The sequence below is a fragment of the Tripterygium wilfordii genome, chromosome 14 (assembly GCF_013401445.1).
Source record: "Tripterygium wilfordii isolate XIE 37 chromosome 14, ASM1340144v1, whole genome shotgun sequence".
Taxonomy (NCBI): Eukaryota; Viridiplantae; Streptophyta; class Magnoliopsida; order Celastrales; family Celastraceae; genus Tripterygium; species Tripterygium wilfordii.
The window spans coordinates 9,838,105-9,857,017 of NC_052245.1; the positions used below are offsets into that span (position 1 = coordinate 9,838,105).

Consider the following 18,913-nt stretch of genomic DNA (forward strand, 5'->3'; position numbering starts at 1 on the left):
TCATGTCCCACGTCGAGAAGACAAACTTTACTTATATGTCCCATGTCGAGAAGACGAACTTTTTATTTCCTATCCCATGTCGAGAAGACGAATTTATTTTCATGTCGCACATCGAGAAGATGAACTTTACATTCATGTCCCACGTCGAGAAGAAGAATTTACTTTCCTATTCCACGTCGAGAAGATGAACTTTTATTTCCTATCCCACGTCGAAAAGACAAACCTTTATTTTATGTTCCACGTCGAGAAGACGGACATTTATTTTCTATTCCATGACGAGAAGACGAATTTACCTTTTTGTTCCACGTCGAGAAAATGAACCTTTATCTCCTGTCCCATATCAAGAAGATGAACTTTACTTTCCTGTCCCACGTCATGTCAAGAAGACGAGCCTTATTTCACGTCCCACGTCGAGAAGACGAATTTACCTTTTTGTTCCATATCGAGAAAACAAACCTTTATTTCTTGTCCCACGCCGAGATGGTGAAATCCTTCTCACCGAACAAAATCAGTTAATTACACCTTTATTTATCGTTTACTGCGTAAAAGACACACAAAAGGGGCAGCTGTAATACCTGAATTTTGTCGGGGTCAACTTTTTAGTAAAAAAATTTCTTACCATATAGGTATACCATTTGATTTTATTTGATTCAATTTGTACATTTAAACTTCTTTTAGTTAATTTTCAAAATGAACAAAAAAGGGAAAAAGAGTAAGACCATTTAAATCATATGTCAACCCAATTCTCAAATAAACTTGCCAAAAAAATTCGAAGCCCAAATAAAGTCTAATTCCCAAGCAAAATACCCAAAGCAATTTAACTGTACCCAATCCATGTTAAAAGTCCAATCCTTAAACAAAGCCCAATTCTCAAGCAAGAAATATTCAAGGCCCGATTCATGTTAGAAGCCTAAATGTTGATATCTCACAAAAGTCCAAGCCCTTGGAGCCCACCCAAAAGAAAAAGACCTAAAGGTTTGTCTTAGACCTAGGAATAAAAAGGGGAGGCTGGTGACTTTTGAGAGCTACAGGAGGAAAAGAAGGGAAGAGGCGACAACTGCAAGAGAAAAGAGAAAATTTGTGAGAATAGGAAAGGAGAGAAATCGGCTACAGTATGAAAGAAAGAGGAAAAGAGGAGCAACTACAGGGAACAAAAAAAAGAGAAGAAAAGTGACAATAGATGGAGTAGGAAAGTCGATAGCAAGAAATACCAAAATGAGATATTAAGAAAAGTTATAGATTTGGATTTTTGATTGGATTTTCTTTGGAGTTTCCCTTTCCCTTTTTCCATTGTTACTGGTTTAAACTTTAGAACCAGATTCTTCTATTTTCTTCTTGGTGTTCTCTGGAAGAAAATAAGGGGTCTCCTCCTTCATGAGATTTTGTCTTCGTATAGGAGGAGGCCCTTCCCCCTCATTGACGAACGGTGATCGGATGGGTTCCAACCCTTTTGAGCTTTTCTCCATTCAAATGGGGATAGCTGCTCCGGTGCCCCAGTGCACTACTTGGGCTGGGCAATTTTTTCAGAGTTTCTTTATTTCGTTTAAACTATGGTTCACTCTTTTTGGATTCAAATCTCTGTTTGGCATTTTCTCTTCTCTTTTCATGTTGGACGTTTGGTGTTCTTCGGAGTTCTTGGTACAAAAAAAAATAAAACTTTGTGTTCTGAGTTTTAAAACAAAATTTGTCAAGATGTAGTTCTGCGTGTATGTCAAGGTTTTGTAAAAGAAAAAGAGCCAAAAGATATGGCTGGATTTGATTTAAATTTGATACTGTATGTGGCCGAAAATCGCTGATAAACCGTGAATGTTAAGTTCTCATTGGGCCAGTTGCTTTTGAGTCTCTTTGCTTTAGAAAAGTTGGATCCAATTTGGGCTTAGATCTTGGTCTTTGTGGGTTAAGACTATTTTGGATCTAATTTTTTATTATGAGCCGATTTTGTTTTGGATTTGTTCCTTATTGGACCAATAATGTTTTTTGAGTTTGCTTTCTTTTTCTTCAAATATGTTTTTTTTTAAATTGCTTTAAATTTGGTATAGCTACTAAAAATGTTGGAAGAAATTATTTTCATTAAAACAAAATGATTTACAGAGGTTGATATATATAAGACCAAGCTATACTGAGTCTACAACTGATGTGTATACAGTATTCAGTTACCGTTGAGGCAGCTGTAACAATTCAAACAAGAATTGGGCTTTATACTAATGGGTTGTATGACTTATATGCTATGGGCTGAGATTTGTGATGCTTACTAATGGGCTAAGCTTGATTGTCCTTATTACCCTCCCGTAGGAGAGGTGGGAAAAATGAACACCGATCTTGGAGCAGAGGAGTTTGAAGCGAGTCTTGAGGAGCAATCTGTGTGAATTTTCTGCACTTGGAGAAGACCGTGATTAACAAGGCTGCGGACAAAATGAAGATCAATGGCAATGTGTTTCATTCTGGAGTGTAGAATAGGATTGACACTGAGTTTGGCAGCCCATTGATTATCATAGTATAGAATGGGTGGATGATGGATCTTCCAGTACAAGTCATGAAGCAAATGTTGGAGCCAGATTACTTCAGCGGAGGTGGCAGTGAGGGCGTGGTTAGAACTTCAACTCGTAGGAAGTAGGAAAGATCACCAAGGTCTTTTAAAGAGAATGTAGCGGATAGAGCTTGAGTGATCCTATGAAGCAGAGATTGGTTAGAACCTGTAAGAATAAGATCGTCAACATATACTAAATTATACATAATGTGAGCCTTGTCCTTCAGAATGAATAAGAAATTATCGGCATGTGAGTTGTTAAAGCCAAGATGAACCAGACATGAGCTTAGTGCATTGTACCAGACCCTTGGGGCCTATTTAAGGCCATAGATGGACTTATGTAATTTGCATACATACTTTGGGTGATTAGGATCCTCATAACCCTTAGGTTGTCGCATATAAACAATTTCAGTAAGAGTACCATTGAGGAAAGCATTATTAATGTCGAGATGTTGAATTGGCCATTTGTTAGTGACTGCAATTGTTAACACATTACAAATGGTTGCCGGTTTAATAATCAGGCTGAATGTGTTTTTGTAATCGATACCAGGACGTTGTGCAAAGCCTTGGGCAACAAGATGGGCCTTGTATCTAGAAATTGTTCCATCGGGGTTATGCTTGAGTCGAAATAACCATTTAGATCCTATTGTGCGGATATCGGGAGTAGGTGGAATTAGGCTCCAGGTTTTATGATGAAAAAGTGTCTGATATTCAGCATCCATGGATACTTTCTGCTAGAGGTTTTTAAAAGCTGTCTTGACTGAGTGAGGCTCGGTAGAAGATGCGATGGGGTGAAGAGTGGTCATATTAAGAGACTTTGGTTTGAAGATATGATTCATGGAGCGGGTTGTCATATTGTGAGTTCTAGGGGAAGTGGGGGAGAGGCTGGTGTAGTAATTTGTTGCGAAGCTGGAGATGGAGTATGTTATATAGGGAAGAAGGAATCTGGTGAAGGAGAGTCAGCATAAGTTGGGTCCTAAGGAGTTGGTTGGATAGGGGATTGGAGGACTACTAACGAAGCAGGGGAATTGTCATGAACCTGGGAAGGTGAAGGCACGGTTTCGTGAGGGCTGGTGTAGGAGGGGAATTGGTGTTCACGAAAGGTCACATGGCGAGAGATAAAGAGACGATGTGTGATGGGGTCAAAGCATTTATATGCACTTTGAGAGGTGGAGTATCCGACAAAAAGGCATACAGTGGAATAAGGTTGTAGTTTATGAGTTGTATAGGGTCGCAGCCACGGGTAGCAAGCTCATCCAAAGATACGAAGTTTGAGATAGTTGGGAGGTTGACCAAAGAGAAATTGGTGAGGAGTTTGAGGAGCTGTAGAAGATAGAGGAAGTTTATTTACAAGATATGTGGTTGTTTGGAAAGCATAGGACCAGAAGGTGTAAGGGAGATTAGCAGTATGGAGAAGTGTAAGGGTGATCTCAGTGAGATGGCGGTGTTTTCGCTCAGCCATAGCAACGTGTTACGGAGTATGTGGGGGAGAGGTAAACCAGCTGATGCCTTCTTTGAGAAGATAAGTCCTGAGTTTGATGAACTCGCCGCCATTGTCCGTATACAGAGTGTGAATAGGGAGTTGAAATTGTTTTTCAACAAGGGACCGAAATTGAATAAAGACTTGGTATACATCATATTTGTGTTTAACGGGAAAGAGCCATGTATAGTGAGTAAAATGATCGACAAACAAGACATAATAATTGTAACCATCTATAGATTGAGTGGGGCCTGGGCCTCATACGTCACTGTAAAGAATATGAAGAGGTGCTGAGCTTTTAACAGTGGAGATACCAAAAGGTAGTTTGTGAATTTTATTGATAGTGCAAGAAGTACACGGTGATTGCAGCCTAGTGGTGCTAGTAGTACATGGTAGTTTAGCTGAATTCAAAATAACAAACACGGTTTGCATAGAGGGGTGTCCTAGTCACTGATGCCAGCCAGCAGTGGTGGTTTTGATGCCTAGATAAGGAATAAAGGCGGTGAGTAGATTGTTGATGAAGATGGTAGAGACCATTAATGTAGTGGCCTTGAGTGAAAGTTTTACCGGTAGCTTGATCCTTAACAGCACAGGATAGAATTCAATATAGGTGTTAGTTTGTTTGGTGAAATCATGAACAGATAATAAATTTTTGTGTAAATGTGGAACACAATGAACATTTGTTAGTGCAAGTGGTTGTGTGCTAGTGTTTATGTGAACTGTGCCATGGTGAGTTATTGGCAAACCTGTACCATCTCTGATGGTTACTTCATCAGTGCCATCATTCTTAGAGTGGTGAGTGAAGTTGTTGAGGTTGACAGTCATGGTATGACTGGCACTGGAGTCCAACAACCAGTTTTGAGTGTTGATGCTAGGTATAGCTGATGAAGCAGCATAGTTGCCTTGTGGTGGTGTATTGGTAGCAAAGAGTTTCAGTTTTCAACATTTGTTGGTTGTGTGGCCTAGCTTTTCACATAGGTAGCACATAACCCTGTATTGATTCCGACCACGACCACGTCCACCAGTGCGCCCACCTGTTCAGTTTGAGTTACAGCCTTTTGACCATTGAGAGTTAGTGCCTCGGTCCTGATGTTGAGAATAATGTTGAGAGTGATGGGAGGAAGCCTTTTTTTTATGAAAGTGTGTCCTGACAAAGGCAGTGGGAACTAGATTGGAGTGAAGTTGTTGCATGAAGGCCTCTTGAGCAAGAAGAATATCTTTGAGTTCCTCAAAGATGAAAGGTGTTTCGCGAGTTCGAATCAAACCCACTATGCCAAGGTATTCCTCACTTAGACCATCAAGAATGTAGAGTGTTAAATTGTTAGAGGGAACTGGTTGAGCTGCTAAGGTTAGTTTATCTGCAAGTTGTTTAACTTCCTACAGGTAATCACTCATCGACTTTTGTCCTTTTTGACAACGAGATAGCTGAGACTTTAACTGTATGATTCTTGATCGTGACATGTTAGCAAATATGCGATGAACTTGACTCTAGGCAGTTGCACTGGTAGAGACATCACCTAGTAGAGGAAAGACCGCACCATCAATAGAGGTAACAATAGCATGAAATATAAATTGGTCTTGGCTCTACCACTGGTGGTATTGAGTTTCTGCAATAGCATCTGTACTGCTATCATCAGGCTTAAGAAGGTAGGGCCTGGTATTATCAACATAATCTACAAGATTGTAGGCTCTCAAGAGAGATAGAATATGCAGTCTCCACGAAAGGAGGTTGGTGGTGGTAATGAGTTTCACGGGTATGACTAAAATCGCATGAACAGTGATGGAGGTGGAGGAAGAAGATGAACTGGGAACTACAAGAGTAGTAGCTACAGGGAGTGGTGGGTTGGCCATGGAGCTTGACTCGTCTAAGTTTTGTGGCTCCGATACCATAAAAATGTTGGAAGAAATTATTTTCATTAAAACAAAATATTTATAGAGGTTGATATATATACAAACCAAGTTATACTGAGTCTACGACTGATTTGTACAGAGTCATCAGTTACCGTTGAGGCTACGGTAACAATTCAAACAAGAATTGGGCTTTATATTAATGGGCTGCATGACTTATACGCTAGAAAAATGACATACATACATAATATTTGATATACATAATATACATAATCCATGTGGCATGCCAACTAGGCATGCCACATAGATGTTTTACACAAAACCCCAAGAAGCAAGAGGGATTTCCCGCTTCTCTCTCCTTGGTCCCTCTCCTTCTCTCTTTTTCAATTTTTGTAAAATTGGTTTGGTTTGGTTTTGTTGCAGCTTTTTTGTACATCTTCCTTCTCTCTCCAGCTTTCTTGTCATCTCCTCACCTCTCTTCAGCTTTCATGTTCTCTCTCATCATCACTCTTCAGCTTTCATTCTCTCTCATCATCTCTCATCACCCATGTCAATGCATTACAAATTAATGCATTACGAATTAACAGGGTATTTAACATAGTTGTCAATGGCAGTGCCTTATTACATTATGTTTTTATAGTGTATTTGTATCCCATACGTTAATGCATTACGAATTAATAGGGTATTGAATATAGCTGTCCATGGCAGTGCTTTATTACATTATCTTTCAGTTGAGTATTTATTACCCATTTGTTAATGAATTACCAGTGTATTTAACAAAATTAACAACGTCTTCGACACTTTTCAATACAATCTATGTCAATAAAAATAAAATCCTCAAGGCGTAATTTCCACGTGTTTTTTGTTCAATGCGTTCGTAAAACAATTACATATCAAAATGTCAGTGTATTGAACGAGTGCATTGTGCATAATTTACAATGTTCCAAATACAATACGCATTGCCCGAGACCCCAATGGTTGCATCCCCATTTTTGTAGTGTCTAAAAAGAGCTTAGAATTTGATGTATTTATCAAGGTTGTTATATTTTTGAGACAATACCCAACAATCTTTGGGATAATTACATTATGCACAAATAGTGCAATAACACACTGGGCTAAATAAACTACCAAATGCATGGTGTAATAACCTCCTGGGCTAAATACACTGCCATATTTCATTGTGTAATAACCCATTGGGGTAAACACACTGGGAGAAATACACTACCAGAAATCACAACGTACATAAATAATGCGGACAAGTACACTACCAAAATAGCAAAGTGTAATCACTGGGATCTTGAACACAGCAAGCCAAAATAATCAAATCAACAACTAGGATCTATGTGAAACGAGACCGCAAAAGTCTTATGCAAGAATAATAACCAAATACACTTTCATACTGCCAATGTATTTCGCAACTGCATTGTGTAAAATTTACACTATTGGGAATACACTATGCAATATTGCAAGGCCTACAAACAAATTAATTATATTGTACATACTTCAATTGTATTACACTTTTGAACTGACAGTGTATGCTTTCGACCAAAAAAGGCTTCCAAACCTTATTACACTATCAAACTGACAATGTAATAACGAACTGGAGCATACCTTTGAAGTGGATCTCCATTTTCTGGTGGCCTCTTCGGTCGACAAAGGGCTGGGCTAGGTGCTCCTCACCTAACGGAGTTCATTGGTGGTGTCGGGTTGCCAAACCGACATCGGAATCCGTTGGATCGGTGCTTTTTGTCCGGTGAAAACCCACGGCTTAAAGGTGGATTTTCGGAAAAACCAGTGACGGATGATGGCAAGTGGTGGTCGGGCTTTGCTTGTGGGAGCCGGACGTTTCTTTTGACAGCAGTGGCGGTCGGATTGATGGCCGGACGACGGAGATTCGGTGTTGGCCATGAGAGAGGAAGAGAGAAGTCGTGTGAGGGAGGAGAGGGAGAGAGATGAGAGAGAAAAAAAATTAGAATCCCAAGAGAGATAAAAGTGAAATCTGAGAGGAGAGATAAGAGTGATTTTAGGGTTTGATTTTTGAATTTTGATTTTATCTAGTCACTTGCTTACATGGCTTGCCATGTCATTATGTGTCCTTATGTATACCAACTCTATGTATGTTTATCACTACCGTATACGCTATGGGCTGAGATTTGTGATGCTTACTAATGGGCTAAGTTTGATTGTCCTTATTAGCTGCCACCTGAAACAAAAATGATTTTACCACTCACTTAAGAAAAATGATTTTAATCAAAATGATTATTATCAAATTCGCAAGTGAGACATCTAAACTAATTTTTTCAAAAAAAAAACATTTCCTTTTCATAAAAGTTTTGTGAGCTCCTTCTTTGTGGCATTTTGTTCCAGTGCAGGAGGCGTTTCCATAATAAATTTTCAAACACCTTTTTTTCATAAAAGTTTTGTGAGCTCCTTCTTCGTGGTATTCTATACCCGTGCAGGAGGAGTTTCCAAAATGAGTTTTCAGAAAACACTTTTTCCACAAAAGTTTTGTGAGTTCCTTTCTTCGTAGTATTCTGTACCCGTGCAACGAGGGGCTTCCAAAATATTTTCAATAAATTTAATAAAATCATAAATACATTAGCCATTGTCCAAGTGTTAGTAACCGCGTGAGCGGGTGTTGTGGGGTGCTAACACCTTCCCCACACTCAATCGACCCCCGAACCCATTTTTCTAACCATAAACCAATATTTTAAAAGGGTTGCCAATTGCACCTCCAAAATAATTGGTGGCGACTTCATTGTTTTTTGTAAGTCCGCCCGCATCGCAATTCCGGTTGCAACATGCCCAAAACTCTCTTTTTCAATTTTCTCGTCCATTCTCTCTCAGTCATTTAGTTAATTATTCACTATATATTCTTCAATTAAAATTGTACTTATTGTATCTGAGTCACATATTTATATGTGTTATCGGAGCCACAGATTTAGGAACTCATATGATTTTTCAAAATTGTAATAATTGTTACAATTACTACTAAGTATTAAGAGTATCCTCACAAATCTCTCTTTTTCCAAATCTATCTTTTTCGATCTTCTCTTCCTTTCTCCCTTTTTCATTTAATTAATTATTCAAAAATTATTGTTCAATTAATATTGCACTTATGATGTCGGAGTCATATGATTCAGATGGCATAATGCCCCATACTAATGTTAATTCCATTGATTTTAATTGTTAGCTTTTGGTCACTGAACTATTGTTTGTATTTAAACTTTAAAATATCATAATAATAATAATTGTATGTATGGTTTATTTGTAATTATTCTAGTTTACTTCTCTCTATTTTGCTAGAATCAAAAACAAAATGTTGAACTGTAGAAGCCTTACGTCACCGACTCCTGTGGTGGCCCTCAGGCTCCAATGGACGGCTTAGTTTCCGTTGAGAAGACACGCATCGCACCATAGAGTCTCATCTCCACAACTTTTTTCACGAGCAACGCTTATGAGTCTTTCAAAATGATGCTAGGTTGAATAGACGGGACCAGATCGCATCAGGTATTCTGGAGGCGATCGATAACTCGGCCGCCTTTATTATCATAATTTTTCCAAATTACGTGTCGTCACACTAGTGTCTTTAGGGAATGGCGAGGATATGCGATATTGGTGATGCTGATTCTCCTTGTCTTCTACTGAGTAGACCTCTCCAAAAACAGAGATAACAATTTTCACAAAGTTATGCATAGAAAATATAGTTGTGCTCATACTCATCCAAAAGGTCGGCCAAAACACCGTACGCAAGCATTCTAAATGCAACCATAATCTTTTTAAGTGAAGATAACCCCAACTTTTGAGTCTCATTCATTTTTTTGTTGAAAATATGATTCATGAGTTTCTACTGTAGACTGGATGCGAAGAAATAAATCATGTCGCATTCAAAATCTTCTTCTAAATCGATCAGGAGGATAAAATCGAATTCTCAGCAAAATAATCATTAAATAGTCGTTCATGTCCTTCAATATATCCACGATCAATGTACAATCATGGAGTATGCGAAGCTAAGACCCTAATCCTCTCCAATCTTTGATGCTCTGCTTCGAATACGAGCATCTCTTCAATATCTTCATCAGATGAGGAGTCTAAACAAGATTCTTGGAACCATTTTTTAAAAAATGAACTCATTCTTAGAATGATTGCTGCACATATTATTCAAACATCAATTAGTGCAACAATGATCAAAGTCATCTTCAAAAGATGCAATTTGACTATTAAAACCGGTAGCTTTAACATATCCACATTGCAAACATGATAAAATTAAAGCCAAAAAGAGAGCAACAATAATCAAAGTCATCCACAATGCTTGAATGGATTCTAGTCATGAGATTGAACTATATTGCACCACATCTGTTAACTGCTAAGATCAACTGCAGAATTGGGCAAAGAACTAAACTGAAATTGCAAGCATATATCATATATGCATATGCAATTTTATCAAACAATTCAATTATACAATTCACCAAAACAATTCCAACTAAATTTTCCATTTAACAATTCAATATATAATATGTATAATCTCATTGACCCACTACAATATTCTCCACCGAATGAATCTACTAGAGAACTCGACAGGAAGCAACCGCCAGGAAAAAAAAAGAAATTAAAAATTCATGCAGGGACATATCGAAGAAGAAAATTTGCAACAAAAACCAACAAAAAAACAATCCACTAAATCGAAGAAAACTGTAGGCATATAGCCACAATCGAAAAATCTAAAGCGGGAAAAAATAATCGTAGTGAGAAGCGATGAAGGTTGTATTATCTCGATAGATTTAGTGAGAGTGAGAGCAGAAAATATGAAGTTAATCGTACAAAGAAGAAGATGAGAGGAGTAGTCATGAAGCCATGGAGAAGCAAAGAAGGAAAGAGAAGTGAGAACGAGGTGATGAATTCAATTTTGATATAAAAACTATTGATTAATAATATTATTTTATTAGTACAGAATGCAACACTGATTATTTAGAAGTAGATAACTCTTATTGTAATTCTTTATTTTACAGAACTTTAAGAGAGACTGATGCAATCCACATTTTTGTCAAATTTGAAGGTTTCATTAGCTAAAATAGCTACTTGCATCAATTTAAAGAAACTGATGGAAGTGCTACAGGACAAGAATCTTGAATAAGAGTAAATTTTTTTACACAATTAATTGATTTTTCTATAAATTATGCTCAAATTCAAAATTAAATGAACTATATATATCTATTAAATCTATTGGTTTTATGTAAACTAGTATATTAATATATAGAAAAATAGATCTAATTAATTATGTAGATGTAGTTATGCTTCCCAAAACAATTAATATATCAAATATTCTTGATGAAATTTTGTTAGTCCGCACTCCAAAGTCCAACCCACATACTATTGATAAAGTATACCCTAAAAACACTTGTTAAGGATTCATTACAGCAAATCACAGCCCGCATTATCATTTCCCTAACATTAATTAGGCCATACGAATTTGAGTTTGTTAATTTCATTAATATTAATTAAGTAAGTAGACCAATACTACCACTCTTGATCACACACGTCAAAACACATCTTACATGTGGCGATTGATTTTCATGACTTGACATTGCATGGCTTCCTTAAAAATTAAATTCATCATCACTTCTTTTGAGATATCACTGAATTCATTAAAACGAATTCCCCTTCTCGAGATCGTGAGTGCAAAGTTTCATCCTCATTTACTACCCATCGATCCCCTCTTTATTGCTCTCAACTGTCTCCGACCACCTTCTCCAAATCCCCTCTATATAAGCAACTAGTCGCAACAATGCATCTACAATATAGTCATATTCATCCAATTAAGCTATATATATCTATAGAGAGAGAGAGAGAGAGAGTGAGAGAGAGATGGCAAGGTTTCATGTGGTGTTGTTGTGTGCACTAATTGGTACAATGCTAGTGCATGCAAGTTCACGCAAAGTACCTTCTGCTAGTCATGATGCTGCTCACCATGACCAAAAACTTGAGCATGCAAGTGCACCAATTGAAAAGCAAGTATTTGAGCATGCTAATGCAGTGTCACCAGCTAGTGGTTCTGTGGGTGTGGGGGAGAAGAAGAACTTTATATATGGTGGTGTGGGTGGGTTTGCGGGTGTGGGTGGGTATGCGGGTGTGGCCGGGTTGCCAGTGTTGGGTGGTGGTATTGGAAAATTTGGTGGAATTGGTGGGGCGGCAGGAATAGGTAGTCTTGGTGGTCTAGGAGGTTTAGGTGGTGGAGCTGGTGGTCTTGGTGGACTTGGCGGTGGAGCTGGTGGTATTGGGGGTGCAGGTGGTGGGCTTGGTGGTGCAGGAGGTTGCAAGATTTTCCCATCTCATCCTTGATTGAGTAAACTTAATTTGCCTATTATTAATTGCATGTCTTTTTTCTTGTTTTAATTTAGTAATTCTGTTCGGTTATTATTGTTTTGAGTTTTGTTGTGTTTACCGTTAAGTTGCTGTCTCTTAGACCCGGAGACAAATCCGTACTTGTATTCTGTATCCGTACTCCATGTATGCATGCATGCACCATGCAGTAATTGATTTTCCGATCAATTGTTTTTATTTTTCGTTCTACTATATATGCCTATTTCTTACTCTCAAATTTTCTCTTTTAGTTATTAACTCAAAACAAATTTTTTTTCCTTTTCAAATCACATTGAAATCGAACATGGGATACAAATATCTAACTCAGTCGATTGTCAACCGATCGATCCATCTTTCTCGTTAGTTAACCCAAAACTATTTTGAAATCAGTAAACAATATAATTGTCATTGAGAAAGCAATATATTCACACAAAATGAAATTTAATTATACAGAATAAAGGTTCGAATTTATAATTATCTAGACTTAACCGTACCAATAACATCAGATGTTATCTATACATAAAATGGATGGTCTTTTTGTGTATTATTAATAGGATAAGAAGGCACTTTGACAAAGCCGTTGAATAATGAATGAATGAATTGGCAGAACCACCACATTGTGCATGGATACCACTTGTCACGGCTTTTGCGATAATAATAATAATGGGACATTACTTTTTACTAAAAACGAAAAAAATAAATGCTATTAAATTTCAGTGTTAAATCTTAAAACTAGAAAAATTAAAAATTTTAGATTTTCAACTGATGTATTAATGTATAGAAAAAAAAAATTAAAACTTAAAAAATGGAATTTGTCACCCCCCATTAATAGGTGAGACAAAAAAAAAAGTAAAAAAAGACAAAAAGAAAGGAAAGGAAGATATCAAAGATATTTTAGGCCATGGGATTCGTGTCTCGAATTCAAATTCAGTGACCACGCACACGTGTAGCCGACATATATACAACAGGAAACTCTTATATATTTATGGGAAATGATAATGTGTACGCTTAGAACAATAGATAAGGATGAAAAATGAGCATTGCAATTTAAAAATGATAATGTGTGCATCTGAACCCTCCCGCGGCAAATGTGTACCACTTACTTGTGTTTTTCTCCATGGAACAACCTAAGTTGGAGCCATTGTTTATGCTGATCTATGATTTGAATAGATCTGAACTTGTTAGTGGACTCCATTATGCTATAGACGTTCTCTTCTAATTTGGATGTTTAGGGTTTAGTTTTTCTTCTTATACCAAATGTTATTTCATTGTTTTAAAAGTAGTATAGCTTATTATTACATTGTTTTTTTTTAGTATTATAGATTGTTATTATATTATTTTTTATTATTCCAAATTTTTATTACATTGTTTTTAAGTGTTTCAAGTCGTTATTACATTGTTTTAAGAAATAATATAATTATATCAACAATAATTATATTATTTTTATTTAATTTCAATCCAATCCAATATTTTTAAATTCTAGACAAAAGAAATCCATTGATTCCATTGTTTGTATGCAACTATATTGTTTTCAATGTTTTTAAAATAAACAATGAGATTTCTCATTATATACATGTAATTACATTGTTTTTCAAAAACAAGTATAATATGTAATTTCAGGAAGAATAAAGAAAACAAAGTATTTATGCTTTTTTGGAACACAAATTTAATCTAAATTTCACCTTAAAGGCCTAATTTCACTGTGAAGCAACCGGCATGAAAAACAACGAAGTCGCCATCAATTGGTTTTTAGGATGCAATTGGGCATCCGTTCTAGTCTACGAGAAAAGTGGGTAAGGGGGTCTATTGAGCGTGGGAAGGTGTTAAGCACCCTACAACTCCAGAAAACGATTACCTTCAAAATGTTTTCCTATTTGTCTCTAATTGGTTTTGAGGGATAACTGTATGTCCCAGTTGTTTTAATGAGTTTTCCACATGCCTGGAAAATCACGTATTATCAAATGGTTGGAAATGTTATATTAATGTTAGACTAAGATTTGATTTAGAAAATCCCATTTTGATGGGTTTTGTTGGAAATGGATGAAAATTTTCACTTGGAGTGGTTTTTGATAAAAAAAAAAAAGGTGCACGGAATCACTATGACCATTCCCGGCTTGGCCAAAAATGTTTGATGAAAAAATCCACTTGGAGTGGTTTTTGATAAAAAAAAAAAAAAAAAAGTTGCACGGGATCGCTATGGTCATTCTTGGTTTGACCAAAAATGTTTGATGAAAAATTCCACTTGGAGTGGTTTTTGATAAAAAAAAAATGTGCACGGGATCACTACGGCCATTCCCGGCTTGGCAAAAAATGTTTGATGAAAAATTCCACTTGGAGTCATTTTTGATAAAAAAAAAAAAAGGTGCACGGGATCACTATGACCATTCTCAGCTTGGCCAAAAATGCTTTACTTAGTCTTGGATGAAAAATCCCTCTTGAAGTGGGTTTTGATAAGTTTGAAAAAAAGGCTATTTGGATAGGATTTGATGGAAAATCCCACATTGGAGTGAGTTTTGATGGTTTTGGAAAAGAGATTTTTGGGAACTTGGTTGATGCACCAAAAGGGCCCACAATCAATGAAAATGGTTTAATTTAAGCCATACTTACAATTATGTTCTTCATGAGAAAAGAAAGAATTCATTTAAAGCTCATTGAATGGGTCAAATATCTTTAAACACACCTTTGAGTCCCTAAATAAATTCTTCTAATCCCTAAAAACATGTTTGCTTTCTAGTTCCACGAAATCCAAATGTTCTGAATGAATCCCAACATCTTGAAGGCTCCTTGGTATTTAAATAGAGCATACAGATTCCATAATTATTCTTGGTGCGTTTATTAGGGTTGGACGGCTTGGGTTAGTCCTAAAACTAACGCGTTGCATTTATTTTCATGACATTCAAACATGGCCTAGTGTACATCTATGGATCATGGCGTTTGAATCCTAAACATGCAATCTAATGCAATCACCATTCATATCATCAATTCCTAAATTTCAATATATTTCTAGCACCCTACAATATCATGTATGCATTTTTATTTTACCTCCACTATTTTTCTATCCTATTACAAGGCTTACACTTTACAATTATATACAAAATAAAAAATAAAAAAAAATACAAATACAAATAGTATACAAATATAGCCCATGGGGGCCAATGCTCAAATTTGGACCCAATTCCTCCAAGTATGCTCTTCAGCCCAAGTCTTCTAAGTTGCCCCTCGACCCAAGTGTTCCCACTCGATTCATGCCCAATAAACAAACACAAAAAATGGATCAAATGGGTATCCAAACATAATATCAAGTAAAGTGCATATTTAAAGAGTCACATACACACATAAACAATCATATCATGTACACACACATATACATATATAAACACATAAACTCATGTACATAGACATATATATTCGGGTCATATAAACATACATAGAAATCCTAAACCTTGCGCACATATATATTGTGTAGATATATATATATATACACGCACACACAAATCTGCAAACCGTGTATAATATATGCAAACAAATATACTGTATATATATATACACACGCACACCATATATACATATACACAATCAACTTTTGTCTATAAATTTGAACATATTTAAGTTGTCAATGAGTTCCCAAATCTATCTTTTTCGGTTTTCCCGTCCCTTCTCTCTTAGTCATTTAATTAATTATTTGAAGATTATTCTTCAACTAAAGTTGTATTTATTATATCAGAGCCATAGATTTAGGAACTCATATGATATTTCAAAATTGTAATATTGCTACAATTACGACTACTAGTGTTAAGAGCATCCTCATAAATCTCTCTTTTTTTCAATTTTATCTTTACCTATTTTCTCGTCTCTTTCCTCTCTTAGTCATTTAATTAATTATTTGAAGATTATTCTTCAATTAAAATTATACTTATTGTATTGGTCATGCATTTAGAAATTCATATGATTTTTAAAAATTGTAATAATTATTGCAACTACTATTACAAGTATCAAGAGCAACATCTTAAATCTCTACTTTTCCAAATCTCTCTTTTTCGGTTTTCCGATCTCTTCTCTCTCACTCGTTTAATTAATTATTCAAAAAATATTCTTCAATTAAATTTTCACTAATTGTATCGGAGCAAAATGTTTACATGTGGTATCGGAGTAGGTTTAGGGATGTAATGCCTGAATTTTGTCTAGGTCAATTTTTTCAAGAAAACATTTTTTTGTCTCTTCATTTTCTTTAGATGTATATACATATTATATGATTGAAGTTGATTCAATTTTTAGATTTCAATTTTCTCTTCATTAAACTCAAAATAAAAAAAAAAATACAAGCCCGTGCTACCCAAAGCTCAACTAATTCAACTTATAAAAACGAGCTCAAAGTCCAATTAATTTTGAAGCAAGCCAAATCTTACAAAAACCAACCCACAACCTAAAATCCTATAAAAGTCTTCTACAAAAGATATAAAAAGAGAGAATTGGGATCACAGAAAGGGAGATTAAAAAAGAGAAGAGAGAGCATGTGTTTGGGGGCAAAAAGCAAAAGCAAAAGGAGAGAGCAGAGGTCTTTCGACAATAATAGTAGGAAAAAGGAATTGGGTTTTAGGCGAAGGGAACAAAAAAAAGGGGGTTGGTCTTAAGTGGGAGGAGGCACGGTTAGAGAAACAAAAGAAAGAGTAGAGGTGTGGGTTTTGGTAGAGAAAGAAAAGAAGAGAGAAAAAAGCTAGGAAGAGAAAGAGAGAAAGAAGAGAAAGAGAGGAAAAGAGGGAAAGAGAGGACGGGAAGAAAAGAGAGTTAAAAAGATAAGAGATATTTCTTTTGGCCTTATTTTCTTTGGCACTATTCCCTCTTCCTATTTGAACTGGTTATTCATAGAAAAAGTTTCTCTCTAACTAAGTCGTTTCTCTTGCAACAAGGGGACTTTCTCTTTCATGGGATTCTGTCCCCGTATAGGAGGAAGTCTCATTCCCCTATTGGTTGTGTTTTTTTTGTTTCGTTTTCTTTCACTTTTCGTTCTATCTGGATTGGATTCTCCTTTTTGTGAAATGCTTTGCTTCAAATAGGGATTCTTCTTCTTGTAAATGAGCTTTAAGTTTATGTTTTTTATTTTTATTTTTATTTCATTTCCTTTTGGATTTCTTGGACCAATGTTTAGGTTTTTTTATTTCTTTTGGGCCATACTGATTGTTGGGTTTACTTCATTTTGGCCACATGTAATTTTTCTTGGCTTACTTTCTTTTTGGGCCGTTGACATTTTTGGGCTTGAGTTCCTTTTTGAGGCCAACATTTATTTTTCATGACTTATTCCCTCTCTTGGGCCAACTTTATATTTTAATGTGTTTATTTTAATTTCAAATTTGGCATAGCTATCATCTCGAACAAAAATGGTTCTCACCACCCACTTGATATAATCGATTTTAAGCTATATGTTTATCATCGAGTTCAAAAGTAGGACATAAAAATAAAATTTTAAGAACACATTTTTATTAAAATTTTATAAGCTTTTTTTTTCGTAGAATTTTGTACCTGTATAAGTTTAAAAGATAATAATAAAAATACCTTTTATGAATTTTTTGTAGAATTCATTTATTTCTCTCAGGAGTGGCTTGCTTTGGGTTTGGCGCATTCCATGTACCCGGAATCTGGGTGTCCGATCCTTATGGACTAACCGGAAAGGTCCAATCTGTAAATCCAGCGTGGGGTGTGGAAGGTTTTGATCCTTTTGCTCCGGGAGGAATAGCCTCTCATCATATTGCAGCAGGGACATTGGGCATATTAGCGGGACTATTTCATCTTAGTGTCCGTCCGCCACAATGTCTATACAAAGGATTACGTATCTATACCCATAGAGAAGGAGTTTTTTTCCAAAAAATAAATTTAAAAGATATCTTTAGATGAATTTTTGTAGGCTTTTCGTGGTGTTCTATACCCATACGAGAGAAGTTTTCATAAATCAATTTTTAAGAAAATCAAAAAATACATTAGTCATTGTCCAATGTTAGTAACCGCGTGAGTGGGTGTTGTGGGGTGCTGATGAGAATCCCATATCGGAAGATGGTGGGTTTAGAGTCTAACTTATAAGGGAGGACAAACCTCTTATTGTCAACTTGGGTTTTCAATAGAGAGTTAGACCTAAACTTGTGATGCTAGACTTGGGTCCCCATCCTGTGTGACGGATATTCATCAGGTTCTAACACCTTCCCCACACTCAATCGACCCCCAAACCCTATGCTCAAAACGTAGACTGGTATTTTAAAAGGTGACGAATTGCATCTCCAAAATAATTGGTGGCGGCTTCATTGTTTTTTGTAAGTCCGTCCATGTACGTATATCGGAGTCATAGATTTAGAAATTCATATGATTTTTCAAAGTTGTAATAATTGTATCCTGATAGCTCTTTGAAGGAAGAAATGAGCAAAGAAATAATTGATAAGTTTCTCGCTATAACCTTGTATGCATCATTACTATTAACCACTCTAAAATTTCTAATCAAGTAGATATGTTCCTCTTTGATTTTATTGCAAAATATTTTAACTTGACGCTTGCGAATTTTTTCATGGATTTGTGTTCCCTGCATAATCGAAGTTGAAAATTAATGTACAAAAAAATATCACGAAGAACAATATGTTAGGCAATACATCCAGGTAGGGTTTTAGGTTTAATAAAATAAAATTAAAATTGTTATGTTATATACCTAAACAATGACA

The 18,913-nt window shown here is 36.0% G+C and overlaps 1 protein-coding gene across 1 annotated transcript; it reads left to right on the forward strand.

Annotated features, from left to right (window-relative positions):
• Nucleotides 1–11,720: 11,720 nt before the first annotated feature.
• Nucleotides 11,721–18,219, forward strand: LOC120014207 (glycine-rich protein 5-like). The gene is made up of 3 exons (XM_038866126.1): nucleotides 11,721–12,165; nucleotides 17,806–18,005; nucleotides 18,115–18,219. Exons 1-3 carry the CDS (start codon nucleotides 11,721–11,723, stop codon nucleotides 18,217–18,219), a joined length of 750 nt encoding a protein of 249 aa, XP_038722054.1.
• The last annotated feature ends 694 nt before the right edge of the window (nucleotides 18,220–18,913 follow it).